This window comes from Pteropus vampyrus, unplaced genomic scaffold (genome assembly GCF_000151845.1).
Source record: "Pteropus vampyrus isolate Shadow unplaced genomic scaffold, Pvam_2.0 Scaffold10, whole genome shotgun sequence".
In the NCBI taxonomy this organism is placed as follows: domain Eukaryota; kingdom Metazoa; phylum Chordata; class Mammalia; order Chiroptera; family Pteropodidae; genus Pteropus; species Pteropus vampyrus.
Genome location: NW_011888791.1, coordinates 3,989,445 through 4,008,551, shown reverse-complemented (window position 1 = coordinate 4,008,551; position 19,107 = coordinate 3,989,445). Strand labels below are relative to the sequence as shown.

Genomic DNA, 19,107 nt, shown 5'->3' with positions numbered 1-19,107 from the left:
GCCTGTTGCTCCTAGGCTACCAGTCTGTACAGCCTGAAACTGTACAAAACAACATGAGATTAAATCAAGCACAAGAAAACAATGATGCAATCAAGAGATGAGGTAAACATATGACATATGAGGCTGCTGCTTGAGTAACAGCATACTGTTTTACAGCAAACCTTTTTTTAATAAGTAGAAAGTACATTCTAATGATAAAATGTATAGTATAGTAAATACATAAATAATACGTCGTTTATGGTCATTATCAAGTATTATGTACTGTACATAATTGTATCTGCTGTACTTTTGTTCAACTGGCAGTGCAGTAGGTTTGTTTACACCAGCATCACCATAAATGTGAGTAATATGTTGTACTACAACATATGACAACTACAGTCTCACTAGGCAATAGGAATTTTTCAGCTCTATTATAATGTTATGGAACCACTGTCATATATGCGGTCCGTCTTTGATTGAAATGTCTTTATGCAGCACATGACTGTATCTGGCTTGTTTAGGTTGTTAGGGTGAGAAAGTTGATTTTTTTCAACTTTCTATGAACAGACTCGAAGTAAAACTTATAAAGTGTGTCCTTTTGTATTTGTTTTTCAGATTAATATATTTCGGTGGCTATGGATGTAGGAGACACAATGAACTCCAAGACTGTTTTGATGTTCATGATGCATCTTGGGTAAGAGAGTTATCACTGCTTACATTTTCCTTTAGTATTACCTTGAATTCTTTAGAAATAATGAGCCCAATAATTCTCATTTTCATTTACCATAATTAACACTGTGAAAAAAATGTGTTTTCTCTCTTTTGGACTTGAATTCAATTGGAGGAGGCTACTGGCAGAGTAATTTCTTTTCTTACGTCATTAATCACTTATACCTGCTTCTGTTAGATGAGTGGAGACTTTAGTGTAACTTGGAAAAACTTCATTCATAGGTAACCAGAGGGCTATTGCTGACATATACCTGCTTTTAGATACGTCCACTAGAACCTGTCATAGCTCAAACAGGCTTCTACACAAGGGTAAATTGGTGGTAATATTACCTTTCCTACTTATTCTTACTGGTTTGGGAATAAACTATTACATAAAGAAGTCATGACTTATAAAAATGAAAATTTTTAAAAGAGAACTTTAAAAACCATCGATCCAACCACAAAGCTCTTTAGTTTTACCTTCTATTACTGTACATTATTATTGTGCATTATTAATATATATCACATTTTGTGTATATCTCTTTGTATATGAGTATTTTTAAAATTCTCCATGTATTTACATGGTTTTTTAGTTTTTCAAATGAAATATCTTTAAAGCTTTGTTATTTACAATATTAATAATAATTTTCAGAAATATAACTTCCTATGATTTATAAACTATTTTCAATCATCAGTGAACACTCTCACTTTTTCTCTCCCCTAGTACAGTTAGGCTAATGAGGATGTTCTGAAGTTTTTTGTGTACAAGTGGATTTTTTTTGTTTAGATTCTAAACTAAGTATATTGTTTAGTTTATTTGGCAAGACTATTAAGTTTATTTCACAAAAAAGAATAATGTATTTCTGATATAAAACATAAAACTGGAACAGAGGTAAGCTAGAATAGCAATAGAGGACTTCAGCAATCTGGAAGATGCTAAATACAATATAACTGTTAAATCTTTGTCTTCCCAACAGTTTGGTCTCTGAGAAGACAAAAAGAGTGAGCATAAGTCTAACCTATAAGAACAAATGACTTGGTTAAATAGAAGTAATTGGAACTTTTGGAGAAAAGTTTCTCTAAGTTTCTAACAGCAAAGATTAGGAAATCTGAGCATGTACTTTAAAAAAAACAGATTTCAAATATAAATATTATGTCTTCTGCAATTTTAAAAGAGACAGTCCTTCGAAGGAATTGAAAGGTTGTTAATATGTAAAATTATGGCACACTACAAGCAGTACTGTGAGTAGAAAAGTTGCCCGGAGGTGATGCCAATGTTGGTCTGGGGACCACACCTTGTGAGCCACTGGCTTGTGCACTAGCTTTATGACTGACGTAACACGTGACTCTATTTTTACAAAGGTATCTATTATTTTACCGGTAAATACACAATGAAACTATAACAATCATCTGAAAATTATGAAATCTTTTAAATATTTTTTAAATTTCCATTTTAGGAAGAGCAGATATTCTGGGGATGGCATAATGATGTTCATGTATTTGACACAAAGACACAGAGTTGGTTTCAACCAGAAATTAAAGTAAGTATTGTTAAAAAACTTGCTTTTACATTCATATATTCTTTGATACTTTTAGAATATATTTTTTACTAAGTTGTTTGGATTTTAATAATTGAGTTTGAAATCACATACAAAAGGCTTCTCATGGGTACTGTCACTTATACTATTTTTTTGATTACATATTTTTTATTACATATTTTTCTCCAGGTTAGCTAAAGTTTTCTTGAAAAATCTTGTAAAGAGGTGCCATCTCATTACTCACAAGTGTGATGCCCTGATTTAATGAAGGCTCTTCTGCAAAGTCTTTTTATAACAAAGTCCATGATTTTAAAATGCCCATGTTTTGTTAACTCTTGAAACCAGAGCTACATGCAATTGTAGCATGACGAAAATATATTATTAATACTCTTTAATGTGCTAGTGAACAAACAAATTCAAATTAGCTTAAGCAGTAATGAATTCTCACATAGCTGGAAAGTATATTTTGGAAGAGCTCACACAGTGGAAGGAAGAGCTGTAGGGACCAGCACCTCACAATTGGAGCAACTTATTCAACACCATCACAATACTTTCCATCTCTCTTTGTTGGCTTCTCCCCATTTCTCTGTGTGCTAGCTTCTTTCTGTCTACCGCAGACTGGCTGGCTCACTTAGGAGGGAGTACGGCCCTGGCTACATAAGCAATTCTTTCTACTGGTGCTATATTCTCTCAGTGTCTGTATATTTGTCCTAGGAAAGGCTTCTGGCTCTTCCTTGGCATGTTCCCACTCTACATCAGTCCTCATTTCTAAGAGAGTGAGTGGCCAGGCCCACCGCTGGGGCAGCAGGGTATTGATTGTTAAACTCACCAGAACTGTGCAGAATGAAATTCTGGGGATGGCATAATGAATGGTGTTCATGGTTCAACAGGCAAAACCAAAATTTTCCACTAATATGCATACATGACCAAAATTCTTTGCAGTCCAACTTCTGCTGGTGGAAGTAATGGGAGGGTCTATGCAAAATAGCAAGTGGTATGAGATTTAATCCTTCTCAGTATCCTCTTTTTCCAGGCAATGAATTTCAGGTTTCCAGTGCTCTTCTATTCTCTTCATCCCATTTCTAATTTTAGAACTGATCAGCTATGAGTCATTTATACTTGTTGCTTGAATTTTTCTTCAGTCAGCATTGAATTTTAAGATTTGTGTCTTTTATTAATGAAATAAAAGCATTTTATTGCTGTTAAAATAATTTAATGTCAGCAAGCAGGTAGAGAGTTATTATTGAGACTGGCTCTACTGAAAATCATCCTAGGTTTCTTTCAGGCCTCTTAACCCTCTACTTCCTTAAATAAGCAAGGGTCTGGAACTACTGAAGGCATATTTTTAGAATGTGCACCTGCAGATAAGGCAGCTGAGGTATCCTATAATCAGTTTTTTAGACTTCAGGTCTTTCTCTTTCTCTGTCCTTACCTTGATTTGTATCCCACCCCTCCTTCTGCTCCAACAGAAGCACATGACTTCTGCATGTGGCATCTGCAGATGACTGACCTGATTTTAATTATATTTAACAATATATTCACTCCAATTTTCCTGATGATAACTTCAAACAAATTCTTACATTGTTTACATTGTATCTGAAAGTTTTTCTAACATGGTTGTACTTGGAATCCATTCTCTTTATTTTTTAGAGACATTCTTAAATTCATTATTTCCAAATATCTGTATCAAAAGACAAGGCAATATGGTAGAGTGTAACAATTATTGTCAAAGTTGAAAAAACTGGATTTGCATTCTAATTGTGTCATGAAAGTCCTGTGTGCTTTAGATAAGTCATTTAGTGTGTCATCTGTAAAATAGGCTGAATGTGTTTTCCTATATGGAATTTTTATCTCTATAAGAGCAATATAGTAATAATAGGAACCTTTGTGTCGTTTTTAGTATTTCAAACAACCTAATAAGCATTGTGCATTATTTATACAGTTAAGCACACAGACCAAGACAAATGAGATTTCTTTGTTTTTGTTTGAAATTGTATGAACCCAATTTATTCAGAAACTTTGGTTGACTATTAAATTTGTTTGATAAATTAAAAAAGGAGAAATTTGATATTTATTTCATAATAAATGTCTTTATAGTAGAAGAATTTTTCCAAATTTTCAGATCAGTAAAGTATAATAATAAAAATTTTGTTTTGCTGGATAGGCTGGGAACCACAACTCAAAAGATTCTCTCTCATTTATTTAAGTGTTACATAGGTATTATCTAAATTACTGTGCTGACTTCAGCAGTTATTCAAGTAAGGCTGAGAAGTCTAGAGAGTTATGATATTGGATGTAGAGCTTAAATTTCCTATACCTGTATTCAGTAGCCAATGAGCTGAAAATTTGGGTTCTTTCAGAACTTGCAATGAAATATATATTCAAGGGCACCCACCATGAAAACATAGAAATTATGCAGAAAATTCTTCTTTCAAATATTATTCATTCATTTACTTACTACACTCTTTTCTTTAGAATGTCTCTAAAAAATAAAGAGAATGGATTCTAAGTACAGTCATGTCAGAAAAACTTTCAGATACAATGTGGGAAAAAATCTGTTATATTTATTGAAAGTATAGAGAAGTATTATCAGTTAATGTGAGGAGTTTTTAGTAAGAGATAAAAAAAGCACTGTTTGGCTTAAGCCAAAACTGAAGTTCTTATTGTAGACTTTAAAGCATCAAGAGTTTTGTGGGACAGATTTAATTTTTTAGAGTTTGAGATCATCATACCATGTACTGCTCACTTATAATATTAACTGTATGGGACAGAGAAGAAAGAGAATCTTTTAAAATTTGATTTTTAAATCCTTATATTTTAAGCTGAAATTTATATGAAATCTTATTTTGCTAAATAGTGTCAGGCATTTAAAAAATGCTTTAAAAAGTAAAGATCAGGGTGAATAAATTTCACTCTTGAAGAATATAGGTATACCTCAGAGATATTGTAGGTTTGGTTCCAGATCACTGCATTGAAGTGAATATTGCAATTAAGTGAGTCACATGAAGTTTTTCATTTCCCAATGCATATAAAGGTTATTTTTACACTATGCTATAGTCTATTAAATGTGCAGTTACATTATGTTTAATATTTTAAGTAAAAAACAGTTTATTGCTAAAAAATGCTAACCATTATCTGAGTTTTCAATGAGTTGTAATCTTTTTTGCTGGCGGAGGATCTTGCCTGGATGTTGATGGCCAGTGACTAATCAGGGTGGTGGTTGCTGAAGATTGGGGATGGATGTGGCAGTTTCTTAAAAGAAGACAACAGTGAGGTTTGCTACATTGATTGGCTTTTCCTTTCATGAACTGTTTCTCTGTAGCATGTGATGCTATTTGATAGCATTTTGCCCACGAGAGAATTTCTTTCAGAATTGGAGCCAATCCTGTCAAACTCTGCTGCTCCTTTACCAACTAAGTTTATGTAATATTCTAAATCCTTTGTTGTCATTTCAACAGTCTTCATAGCATCTTCACCAGGAGTAGATTTCATTTCAAGAAACCACTTTGTTTGTTCATCCTTAACAAGGAACTCCTTATCCATTAAAGTTTTATAATGAGATTGCAACAATTCAGTCACATCTTCAGGCTCCACTTCTAATTCTAATTCTCTTGCTATTCCCACCACATCTCCAGTTGCTTCTTCCACTGAAGTCTTGAATCCCTCAAAGTCATCCATGAGGGTTAGAATCAATTTCTTCTAAACTCTTGTTAATATTGACATTTTGATCTCTTCTCATGGATCGCAAATGTTCTAAATGGCATCTAGAATGGTGAATCCTTTCCAGAAGGTTTCAGTTTACTTCGCCCAGGTCCATCAGAAGTATTACTATTTATGGCGGCTATCACCTTATGAAATGTATTTCTTAAATGATAGGACTTGAAAGTCAAAATTATTCCTTGATCCATGGGCTGCAGAACAGATGTTGCGTCAGCAGGTGTGAAAACATGAATCTCATTGTACTTCTCTGTCAGAGCTCCTTGTTGACCAGGTGCATTGTCAATGAGCAGTAATATTTTGAAGGGAATCTTTTTTACAGAGTAGTAGGTCTCAACAATAAAATTGGACTTAAAATATTCAGTAAACCATGTTGTAAACAGATGTGTTGTCATCCAGGCTTTGTTGTTCCATTTATAGAGCACAGATAGAGTAGATTTAGCATAATTCTTAAGGGCCTAGAATTTTCAGAATGGTAAATGAGCAGTGGTTTCAACTTAAAGTCATCAGTTGCATTAGCCACTGATAAGAAAGTTAACCTGTTCTTCGAAGGCAGGCATTGATTTCTCTTTTCCAGCTAGGACAGTCTTAGATGGTGTTTTCTTCCAATATAAGGCTGCTTTGTCTACATTGAAAATCTGTTGTTTAGTGTAGCCACCTTTATTAATTATCTTAGATCTGGATAATCTTAGATCTTAGATCTGCTGCAGTTTCTACATCAGCTCTTGCTGCTTCACCTTGTACTTTCATGTTATAGAGATGACTTCTTTCCTTAAATCTCATTAACCAACTTTTGCTTGCTTCAAACTTTTCTTCTGCAGCTTCCTCACCTCTCTCAGCCTTCATAGAATTGAAGAGAGTTAGGGCTTTGCTTTGGATTAGGCTTTGATTTAAGGGATGTGCTATCTGGGTTGATCTTCAGTCCAGACCACTAAAACTTCCTCCATATCAGCAATAAGAATGTTTGACTTTTTATCATTGGTGTGTTCACTGGAGTAGTGCTTTTAATTTCCTTCAAGAACTTTTCCTTTGCATTCATATCTTGACTATTTGGTGCAAGAGGCCTAGCTTTCAGCTTCTCTCTGCTTTTAACTTATCTTAGCTTTCAATATGCCTTCCTCACTAAATTTAATCATTTCCAGTTTTTGATTTAAAGTGAGAGGTGTATAACTCTTCCTTTCACTTGAACACTTAGAGGCTATTTTAGGGTTATTAATTGGCCTAATTTTAATGTTATTATGTCTTGGAGAATATGGAGGCCCGAGGAGAGGGAGAAAGATGGGGGAGTGGCCGGTCAGTGGAGCAGTCAGAGCACACACATTTATCAGTTAAGTTTGCCATCTTACATGGGTCAGGTTCATGGTGCCCCTAAAACAATTACAGTAATAACATCAAAGATCACTGACCACGGATCACCATAACAAATAAAATAATAATGAAAAAGTTTGAAATATTGCAAGAATTACCAAAATATGACAGAGACACAAGAGAGCGAATGCTGTTGGAAAAATGGAGCTCATAGACTTGCTTGACGCAGCATTGCCAAAAACCTTCAGTCTGTAAGAATTGTAGTATCTGCAAAGCACAATAAAGTGAAATGCAATAAATTGAGGTATGCCTGTGATATTTGCTATAATTATTACTATTTAGATTGAACTTTTACATTAGGCCTTTTAATTGAATTACATAGATAATGTTAATTTAGTGGTCAAATATTTTCATACTAAGCATAAGAATGTGATATCATTACATATTTCAAGTCTTTGTACTCTGTTTTCTTATCTATGTTTGCAGGGCGGAGTTCCACCCCAGCCACGAGCTGCACATACATGTGCAGTTCTTGGAAATAAGGGCTACATCTTTGGTGGACGTGTTTTGGTTAGTATTTTTAATGGAAATAATCTTTCTACATGTGATGTTGCTTATAAAAATTCATCCTCTGATTTTATAGAACAACTGAACATTCAAATAATCTAGAAATTAAAATGCCATTTAATAACTTTTATCTCTATTCCCAAACAGACCATACATAAATAATCATAGATAATTATAAATCATATTTTAACAAGGAGAATCCTTTAGTGTATTATCAGAAAAATTTAATTTCTTATCATCTAAATACTATTAGTTTAAACTCATTTATTCCTTTGACACATTAATTTGGTAGCTCTGTGTTAATTTTATTAATGGTTAACATTGTTCCCCAATATATACACTTCTGATGTTAACTACAATAATCTGTTTTTAATATGAACTGATTTTAACCCATTTCCCATTTGCCCCGAGAATACTTGCCAGATGCACTTGCAGCCGCAGCGTTTACCCCAACATAATTCGTGCGTTATAGTCCTAACCTTACCCCTAAAGTTTGCCGCAAAATATCTTGCTTTTATTATTATTTTCGCATCACTCTAGTATTTCGATAATCTTTGGAAACAGATGACATCATTCTATTTATAGCATTCTGTTTTTAGTAGTGGTATTTCCAGTTACAGAATATAGTAATTCTCAATCACTGAAAATGTCAAATCCTAGAAAACGTAGCATTCCTAAGAGTGATGCTAACATTATTCTCGAACAGTTGTTAGCCGAAGAGTCATTTGATGAATCCGATTTATGTATACATTTCTGTTACATTAGGATTAGAGACAAGTTCTGTTTAGAAATAACTCCAAGAACAATTTTCCTATTTTATTTTCACATTGAAAACCAGTCAGATTTGCTTCAGCCTCAAAGAGCAAGTAAAATGTAAAATTAAATTAACACTGGCAGCAAGCTGCACTTTTTTCCTAAACAGGAAATGGGTTAAAACCAGAATTTTAGCTCATGAAAGATGTAAAACACTGACCAATTTAACACACTTTTATTTTAGCAAACTAGGATGAATGATTTGCACTATCTAAACTTAGATACATGGACTTGGTCTGGAAGGTAAGTTTGAAATTTAAGTTTGTTTTGCTCTATAGGCATTTGTGTGGATGTATGTGTGTGTGTGTGCATGTGCACACACACGTGCACAAATTTAGGTCTCTAAAGCTGAACCAGTGTATGCTAGGTTGTAACAACATAATTAGTGGAAGTAAAGATTGGTACCATTTTTCTGGAAGGTATTCTGGTACTAAGTTCAAAATATAAAATGGAATTTAACTTTGATCCAGAATTTCTCTGAAGACAGTAATTGGACAAGTGTATTTATGTGTGTGTGCATACACAAAGATGTTTATTATAACATTACTTATAAAAGTAAAAACTTGAGATCAGCCTTCGTCTACAAAGGGCTGCCATGCTCCCGTTACCCAAGGAAACTATACTTCATGGAAATATTATACAGCATACTAATTGAGTGAAAAAAAGTTACAGAATGGAGTATATGATCCCATTTATATGTTTTAATAAATATTTATATATGCATTAAAGTCTGGAAAGAGATACACCAAATTATGATTTCTTATTGCTGGAGGACAGGATTATAGGAGAACTCTCATTAAAAAACATTTTTGTGGTTGTTGAATGTTTTCTAACCAAAATGTTTTTTATAGTCAACAAAAACAATAAAAATATTTCCAATTTTGAAAAAACAAATTACATCTTCTCTAAATGGTCCACGTTATTCTGGAGCATTTCAGAATGCTGAAGTGTCTTAACTAGTGTCGGAACTTCTAGTTAAAGTTAAATGGTATATTCTACTTAAATAGTACCTTCTAAATTAGTTAAACTTTTGTGATTTTATTTTTATTTCTGCTTTTATTTTTTTAAGGAATAGAACATTATTTATTTGAAATCCTTAGCGGTTTATACTGGATCTGGAATGGTTTGCGTGCTTTTGTTTTAAAGCTAGAGTAGGTAGCATTTTCAGGTGAAGATAACACTTTGGGAAATTCTACAACAAATAGACCAAAGTAAAAACAACAACAACAAAATCCCATAATATCATTGAGGAAATCTGTTGAAAACATGAAATCGAACATGAAACAACAAGTTAAAAATTACAAACATGAAAACAATTATGTTGAAAACTTCAGGAAGTTTTATTTATTAACCAACAAGAATGATGCTGAGTATGCAATGTGAATTTACTGGGAATTAATTTTCAATCTGTGTTCTATGACCAGGTAGAATAGATGCTAAATGGAAAGATCGTTTAAATTCATCTAAGAATTTAAGAATGTTTTAAAATTTTTATGTAGGTAGGATTAGTAAAATCAATATTTTTAAAGTGGTGCGGGTGATTTTTCCCTTTAAGATCTAAGATGATCAAACCCTTTTATTTTAACTAAAACAATACTTAGATTTTTATATTTTTTTTCCATTGCCACAGGGTTCTTATTAATGGCGAAAACCCGAAACATCGATCATGGCATACTTTAACACCAATAGCTGATGATAAACTTTTCCTGTTTGGTGGACTAAGTGCAGACAATATTCCATTAAGTAAGTCAATTCAAGTTTAGCCTACAATTATTATCTCACCCTTTTTCCTTAATTGTATTTGATACTTAAGGTATCTTCATTTTTTCTAATTTTCTGGTTTATCTTTATCCCCAACTATATGCTTGCATTGATAATTAGAAGTAGAAGACTCCTTTGCTTCGGTACTGTTGGCTCTCCATGTTCTTCTGTTTTCTAGGTATTGAGAAAAGGAAGGGTGGTTGAACCTAGGTGAATTAAAGCCCCTTTCAACTATAATATTCTGTGATTCTATGTCCTCCTGATTTTTGACCCAGATGCTTATACTGTAGGCTGGAATGGGGATTAGAAGAGCAGCCTTTCCCAGAATGCTCTGGAAATGAAAGGTGGGAAGGCTCGTTGCTTCTCTTTTGTTCCAGAACTATAAAAGAAAGTGCTTAGCTAAAATTTTTTAACCCCTGTCATATTGATCCCAATGGCTATGGGTTTGTAATGCAGTTTTTCTTTCAGCAGTAAAATTGTGCCATCAGGATAGACAAATGACCAAGAATATCTACTTCTTAGTTTGACATATTAAATGTTCTGTACTTTCTCAACTCAAAAATTTTCTATGGCTAGAGATATTTTTATTAAGAGACCTTATATACCATTAAAACCATCTCTATAATTTTATATCAGATATGGAAACAACTATGCTGCCAGTCTACTGGCCAACAAACAAACTCCAGAGACTGGTTGGAGAAACAGCAGTTCCTAGTAGGGAATGTTAGTTATTGCAGAGCATCATGTTTCCTTAGTTTCCGAGATTTTGAATCTAATAAAAAGAAACTAACATTTATCTATTTTGATAGGGGTTCTTTAATATCATCTTCGTGAGCTCTAATGTTTTTAATTCTTATTTCTGGTTTTGGTCATTGACCTATGGTCCTTGCTCTTTTTTAAAATTAAAAAAAAAATTTAAATTCATTTTCCAATTACAGTTTTTATACAATATTATTTTAGTTTCAGGTGTACAACAAAATGGTTAAACATTTATATACCTTATGAAGTGATCACCCCAATAAGTCTAGTACCCATCTGCAAATATCCTTAGTCAGTCAGTTTTCTCCCATATAGATTCAGTTTAAGATATGGGCATATGTATTTTAGATGACACTAAGAAATAATTTTTAGTTTTGTTGACTATAATAATGGCATTGTAGTTGTGTGACAATGGTGTTGTGGTTATGTAAAAAATGTGACCCCCTTTTTTTTTAACAGTGCATACTTCAGTAAGTATGGGGAGAATCTCCAATATAGGAGATTTAGGATTTACTTTAGAATAATTCAGCAACAATAACAAAAAGTGACAAGATAGAATATATGTGACTAAAATCTTGATAGTTGTTGAATCTGGGATATGTGAGGGTTCATTGTCATGTTTATTCTACTTTTGTGTATCTATGAAAATTTTTATGAGAAAATATGTACACACACAAAAGATAGTTATCTAAATGTAGCATGATAAATTAAAAAAAAAATTAAGAATTCATCCCAAAGACCTAATCTAAATTTCTGAACTGTCATAATATTGCAGGTGATGGTTGGATTCATAATGTCATAACAAATTGTTGGAAACAACTTACCCATTTACCTAAAACAAGACCCAGGTAAGTCTAGAAGTTTACAAATAGTAAAATAGTTAAGAATTTTTAAAGTATTAAAATATAGCACTGAATTTATAGTGTTTGCCATTAAAACAATAAATGATCAGGAAGGCTATCTTTCAAATAAGCTTAACGTTATCTCAGTATTTAATTACCATTTTAATTGTGTCTGTTAGAAATGATCTATTCAGTTTCTACCCATATTTGCATATTTTAAAATATTACTCTTTTAGGTAACACATAGTCTTGCCTAATAAATATGAAAATGCTAAGAAATTGAAAGTATCATATAATGTTAGTATTTTTAATAAGTAGACAGGAGTGGGGTTGGCTTTATAATTTGTAATTTGTTTTTGGAAGAGATTTAGAGCAATTTAATGGGAAATTACTTTCATGTTGATCAAATAGATGGCAGACTATTTCTTTAGTAACTATATATTTAGTAATGTGATTTTTTTTATAAAAGTAAACGTTAGTTATTTGTGGTATATTATAGAGTACAATTTTCTACAGAAATTGTAGAAACAGTATACAGTTACAAAGACAACCACATTAGTATTGTAATTCTTATTTTTCTGATTTGAGTAGTATAATAAAGATATATTCAAAGGAAATTCAAATTCAGCACATTATAATTATTGTAGTTAATAATAGATTTTATTCTTTTTCATGCCATGTGTTTCAGAATTTTTAAACTATAGATTATGTATACTAATGTAAAGTCAACTTAATGATATGCATTTCAGTAATTTAATAAATGACAAGTAACTTACTTGAGAAAAAATCCCAAAAATATTTTTATATATCTCATGACTATATAGATTAATATAATATATCTATATTAATATACATGATACATTTAGAATTTATCATAAGTACATATATGATTCTTATATTTTCATGTAAAAAATTCATTGGAATATATTAGCAATTCTGGAACTTTTGAAATACATTTTTTAATTTAAAGAGTTTTATATTGAGTTACAGGAGATGAGTTCTAGTCTTTGCTCAGCTGCTACTTAGTATTTTGGCTTTGGGAAAGTCACTTATGAAACTGAGTTTCAAGTTCTTCATGTGTGAAATGAGAGATTTGGACTAGATGAGCTCTTCCAGTTATTTGATTGTATGAATTCATTAATTATAGACCAAAGTGATAGTAAGAATATGTTTAATTTTTAAGTTGTTATGTTACGTTTCAATACTTAATGAGTAACTAGAGCAATACAACTAATCAATATATAGTAATAATATACTAGTTAGAACTGAGCTATGTAAAGTTTTTTTTAATTCAGCTGATATGTCATGTAAATAATATGCTTTATTAGAATGTTTAGGTGGTAAGTTTAGAGAAGCTGTGAGAGGACATAAACTATCAGTCTGTAGAAAAAACCATCAGATTCCAAGCTAGATGTCACCAAAATCAAGGCAGGAAAGGCTTTCCAGTGTTCTTCGATGATGAAGTCCAGGCCAGAGTTTTCCTAAGGCAGATAAGACAGAGGCAGATCTATCTTCAGGTATGAGGTGAGGAGGAGAACAGGTGGGATACAGTTTAGCGTAAGGAGAACATATTTGTGTGTATATATACTAATTTTTATGAAAGTGAGAATTACTTAACATTTAAACGCATTCTGTGCAAACTTTTCCAAGTTATAATTTGAAATGTAACTGCCCAATTCTCATAATTCTACAACAGGTTTTTCAACCTCAGCACTATTGACATTTTGGACCAAATTATTTGTTGTGGAGGTGTCCTGTTCATTGTAGGATGTTTAGCAACATCTCTGGCCTTTACACAGTAGATGCCAGTAGTACTACCTCCCCTGCCGCCCCCTCGCCCCCATCTGTGTCACCACATACACACCTGGAGTGTGACAATCAAAAATAACTCCAGATATTGTCAAATGTCCTCTTAAGGACAAAATTGTCCCTAGTTGAGAACCACTGTTTTACAGTATAGCACTTTCTTCTCTAGGTCTCACTTTAGACAAAACTATGCTTAGCTGAAAATCCATCTAACTAGCAGTATCTGATCATCTGTATAGGTGAGTGTCAGCAAGGACCCTCTCTTACATGTCTGTAAAAGATGCCAGCATGGTGTTGGTCTGTAGAGCTTTAGGTACTGTTGTAGCCCATGAGTGTTGCCGAGATTACATATGATCTTCTCTCTAGGAAGTTAAAGCTATTCCTTCCCATATATAAGGACATACATCGTATTCTGTCTCCTTCACCCAACCCCTCCTCCAGTCTCCATCTCCAGCCCCACAACATAATCTGGGGATTGCCAAAAATTTATATCAATTTATGGTGTAACATACAAGTTGGAGAATTGGGCAGAGTATTTCCCAAAGTTTCTAATGACCCAGTTCTATCCTGGGTCCCAAGTGCATTTGTCATTGAATGTGTCATGATTATTTGAGGAAAGTATTCAGTTTAACAAATTGTGCATAACCCCACTGTTTGCACTTGTGGAAGATAAGTAAAAAGGATTAATGTACTAGAAATAAGTTACATAGTAATAAAATAAGTGATAACATATAATTGGGGAAGCTTTTGCTTCAGCAATTTGGTCTATTAAGAAAAGTAATCAAAGTATTCTTAGAGTCAAAGCAATGATTTTGTAAAACCCTTAATTTATCTTTTAAAACTGAAAAATTTATGTGTACTTTTTTCTGAGAGTTAGAGCCCCTAGAAATATTGAACTTTTTAAAACCATAAAAGCATTCTTGATAAATAATGTGAAACTGAAGATGGATATGAGCTATAAAATCAGACCATTTCCAAAAGAACATCCGATTCTTAAATCCTTTATGAAATTATTTATTTAACTACTGAAAAATGATGCTGGCATTTTGTGTTTACTTTTGTTAATCGAAAGTTTTGGATCACCTACTGGATATAGAAGATGCCTTAAAAATTAGGCATTTTTAAGAAGCATAAAATTAAATTACCCAAGTTCCAGTGGTATGCTGGTAAATAGTTAACACTGCTCTCCAGGAAAAATAAAACAAGAACAAAACCCTAATTTGTAGGATTTGTTGATTTCCACGATGGCCAATTTCAAGCTACCAGTGTGGTGTCACTGGACATGGAGTTGAAGGGAGATATGCACAATTGGCTTTAACGAGCTCATAAACTGGCTCCAACACACCACTGTGGCAATTTTTGACCATAAGGACCTTGTACTTTTTGTAGGGTGCTAAAAACATTCACATCAAACAATTAAAGAAGTATATAGAGCAGTTTATCTTCAAATGTAAGTTAGAAGATTATAAAATGAGTACATACATGTTGAAAAGTGCTGAACAGAGAGGGCAACAGAGTCAGTTTGGGTGGCATTTGGATCACTTCCTGGGGATTCTGAGCCTTTTTTAAAAAAAACGCCTTGAGAGAATGACTTCTCATTCTAAGCCTAGGAAACAGGGTGAACAAAAGCCTAGAGGCAGATATAAGGTTTTTTCTTAGGAGATGCAAATAAATGAATAAATGAATGCAAATAAATGAATTGGCTCAAGTAGAGGGTTTATTTGGAAAGATGCAAGAATTAAGTTTTATGGGAAAAAGGAATAGCTGTTGGTCATAAATACTAAGATAAGAAAAATGGTACAGATGCTTCCTGATCAGGAAACGTCCATGATTAAAAACTATATTTGAAAAATATTATTTATCAGCTATATGTAGCTGGGATAGAAACGATTCCGAAAAAAAAAGTGGGAGGGAAATGTTATGATATTCTATACTGAGTGACAAGTAGTGTGACAATGTAAATGTAAAGAAAATGCTTAATTGGATTTGTCAAGCGATGGGGAACAGAGAACAGGAAAGAAAGAATCAAAAATGATGAGGATAGTAATATGGCAGATTGTAATTTAAAAAATGGCAAAAGTGTCTATTTCTCCAATAAGCTGATCCATTCCTTTTTAAATTATTTTGTGACTAAATTATTTGAATATCTATGAGATAAGAGATTAGAAAAAGATCGGGGGATATAATAGGAAAGAGATATTGGGAGTCATGTCCTTAATTGAAATGATATGATTTAATTAACTCTAGAATCAAATGCTCTAATGATTCTAGAGGAATCTTTAAAATCTGTCTTCTTTGAGGATGTGCCAAAGGTTCAAGTTCAATCATTCCTCTTCTGATATGATTAAATTTTAGAGTGTGTAATTTAAAATTGATTTATATGTGATATATAGTTTCTTGATAGTATTTCATTCTGTTTATAATTTTCAATCACAGGTTATGGCACACAGCTTGTTTGGGAAAAGAAAATGAAATAATGGTATTTGGTGGAAGTAAAGATGATTTACTTTCCTTGGATACAGTAAGAAAATTTTTTATCTGAGTATTTCCTCTGAGTAGTGTGTTATTCAGCCTACAATGACTATTCAATGTGATGTTGATATTTCCACACTGCAAAATATGGAAAGGCATAAAATGTTACTCTGTGGCGTGATTAATCTTCAGAACAAGTGGCTTTTGTGAAGCATTTCAGGATATCTTGGGTTTACAAATCAAATAGGTTTATTAACGTTATTAGTCAAATTATTAAGAACAGCTTTTAAAGGATGACTTTTCCTTTTCTCTTTGAGCTTCCCCATAGTATGAGTGTTTATAATTCTATTGAATTAAAATATTTGTAATATTTGATACATAAAAAGAATATATGTAATATACATGTAAACTACTAAGTGTAATAGTGAGTACTCATGAAATTTGCTACCTAACAATAATTAGAGCATCATCAATGCTAGCTTCTCCCCTGAAGAGAGAACTACTTTGTAATGCTTAAAGTGAATTTTCTTTTTATTTTATGCATCTTTTGCCACTGCTTCATTCCTGTTGTACATTTGCATTTAAAGCATTCCAGTATTTAAAAGCTGACAAAACTAATGTCAAAGGAATAAATGAGTAGCATTTGGAGAGTATTACCCTTTCACCTTGGAGAGTATTGTCCTAGCACCTTGGGAAATTCAGAGCAGGGCGGCTTTGCTCCTCCTCTGTATATGATGGGACAGGTTCAGGACTGGTTGCTCTGGTTTTAATAGAACACTTAGGAATAGCAGGACTGAGCCATCAGGGATGGGGCAACAAGCCAGAGTCCAGCCAAGAGGGCACCAGCTCCCTTTTATCTCTTCAGGCATAGCTCCTATGGAGTGGTGAACCACAAAATAAGGTGGTTTCTTTCCAGGGAATTTGGTTTATTTCATAATTCTGAGGCCTCCAATTTAAATGTTATGTATATCGAAAGTTTCAGAAGATTCTTTGGCTGATAATTCAGTGCTCTAATAAAAGATTAAAACTATAACTTTGCATTTATTAAAAAGCACATTTTGCCATTTATCTTCTTCTTCTGGGCACTAGAAATCTTTATTTAGTATACAAAGTTTACCATTAAAATAGGAACTCCGATTAAAGTCCTGATCATAAATTATGAAATTCTAAAGATCTATTTGAAAGGATTAGAGAGAAATTTTCTACTAACTCTTGCACATTAACTTTTAGATGAGAGAACCATATTCAGAAAATCTTCTGGATCTGTGATTTTCAAGTTAAGAATTCCCAGAGAATCCTGGGATCATCTGGAAAAAGGAGATAGGATAAAGAAAAGATTTTAAAATAAGAGTCATTTGGAAGAAAAAAAGTCCTGCTTAAATTAAAAAACAAAAAAGCTTGAAAACCATCACAATTCTTAGTTTGAATTCATTGTCCTAAGAGAAAAACATGTTTCTGATTTTTAAATTTGCAATTATATATAGGCTGTGGTTAGGTCAAAATTTTGTCATTATCACTTGAAAAAATTTTAACCATGTATCAAAAGTTTGTGTGGGTACTAGATATGTGTATGTATGTATATCTCTGTGAGTGCATGTGTGTGTCAATAGCTAGAAAGAGAGATTTATTTGCTGCTTTACATAATTCCTTTTACATTTTAAAAATAAAAAGTTCAATTATTAATGCATTGTTTTTATCAAAACTCTTGATAACTTTTTTTTATTGATTAGGGTCACTGTAATGATTTACTGATCTTTCAAACACAGCCTTATTCACTACTCAGGTAAGCAAATTCATTATGTTACACATATATGCTCTTAATATATGATAATTTCTTTCACCTTGAGAAGTGTTGTAATATTTTTCAATTCAAGTTTATGACTTGAATTTAAGGAAATGTTTATATCTTGTTAAGAGTACAATCAAATTCGTAATAGTGAACCATACACCAATCTGATTTTTAAAAATTAAAATATACAGTATAGTCACAGTTTTGTTATGTTTGTCAAATTGCATTTAGTTCATATGGGAATATTAAATATATTGTGTTTTCTTGATTCTAAGCCTGACTTTTTTCATATTTTAACTTTTCTGAAATCAGTGTGTCTAATATAAACACACATGTATACATTTAATTTAGTATAATTTCTTTTTTATAACCCTAAAACTGTTATTAAATTCGTGGTGTTACTTATCATGTTTTAGCTCATATATTCTTGCTTTAAAAGGAGCATATTCTATGTTTAGTGGGAGGATTGTGGATGAAGCCCCTGGTTCTCCCTGTGAGAGTGGGATTTGAGTGAAGTAGAAGTTGCCCAGTGGAGAAGCATGGGTATTTTATGCAGCAGGAATAACATGGGTGAAGGCATGAGAGAGAGAAAGAGATGGAGAGAAAAGACATGCTGTGTGGCAAGTAGTGTACTAGTGCTTCTGGGCGTTCTGCAGGTTGAACCACTTGAAAAACCATTGGACTAACTCAGACTGGACCTTCCTAAATTCTTTCTTAACTACTCTTTCTGTTAGCACAGGGTTTCCTACACTTGTCAGCACTTTAGAATGTCAAGGGGAAAACAGAGATATTTAGAAGGTAGAATGGGCTTGGTAGTTGAATGGATACCAAGGGAAAGGGGAGGGAAGAATTAGTGATAGAGGGAAAATGGATAAGGCAGTGAGTTTGAAGGTTGGATGGAATAGAAATGATAAATTCAGTGTCGAACATATTCAGCTTGATGTGCCTATGGAACCTCTAGTGGAGATAACCATCAGATGGTTAAATATATGGAGAGAGGTCTGGGCTAGACACAATGATTGAAGAATTGTTGAAGTATAAGTGGGTA

At 32.8% G+C, this 19,107-nt stretch overlaps 1 protein-coding gene across 1 annotated transcript in view; it reads left to right on the top strand.

Annotated features, from left to right (window-relative positions):
• KLHDC1 (kelch domain containing 1) overlaps positions 1-19,107 on the top strand; it is a 58,534-nt gene that overhangs the window by 29,173 nt on the left and 10,254 nt on the right. The window contains exons 4-11 of the mRNA XM_011376964.2: positions 595-673; positions 2,145-2,228; positions 7,737-7,820; positions 8,815-8,873; positions 10,261-10,373; positions 11,926-11,998; positions 16,235-16,319; positions 18,001-18,053. Of these exons, the coding sequence (XP_011375266.1) occupies positions 595-673; positions 2,145-2,228; positions 7,737-7,820; positions 8,815-8,873; positions 10,261-10,373; positions 11,926-11,998; positions 16,235-16,319; positions 18,001-18,053 (630 nt within the window). The remainder of the gene's footprint in view (positions 1-594; positions 674-2,144; positions 2,229-7,736; positions 7,821-8,814; positions 8,874-10,260; positions 10,374-11,925; positions 11,999-16,234; positions 16,320-18,000; positions 18,054-19,107) is intronic.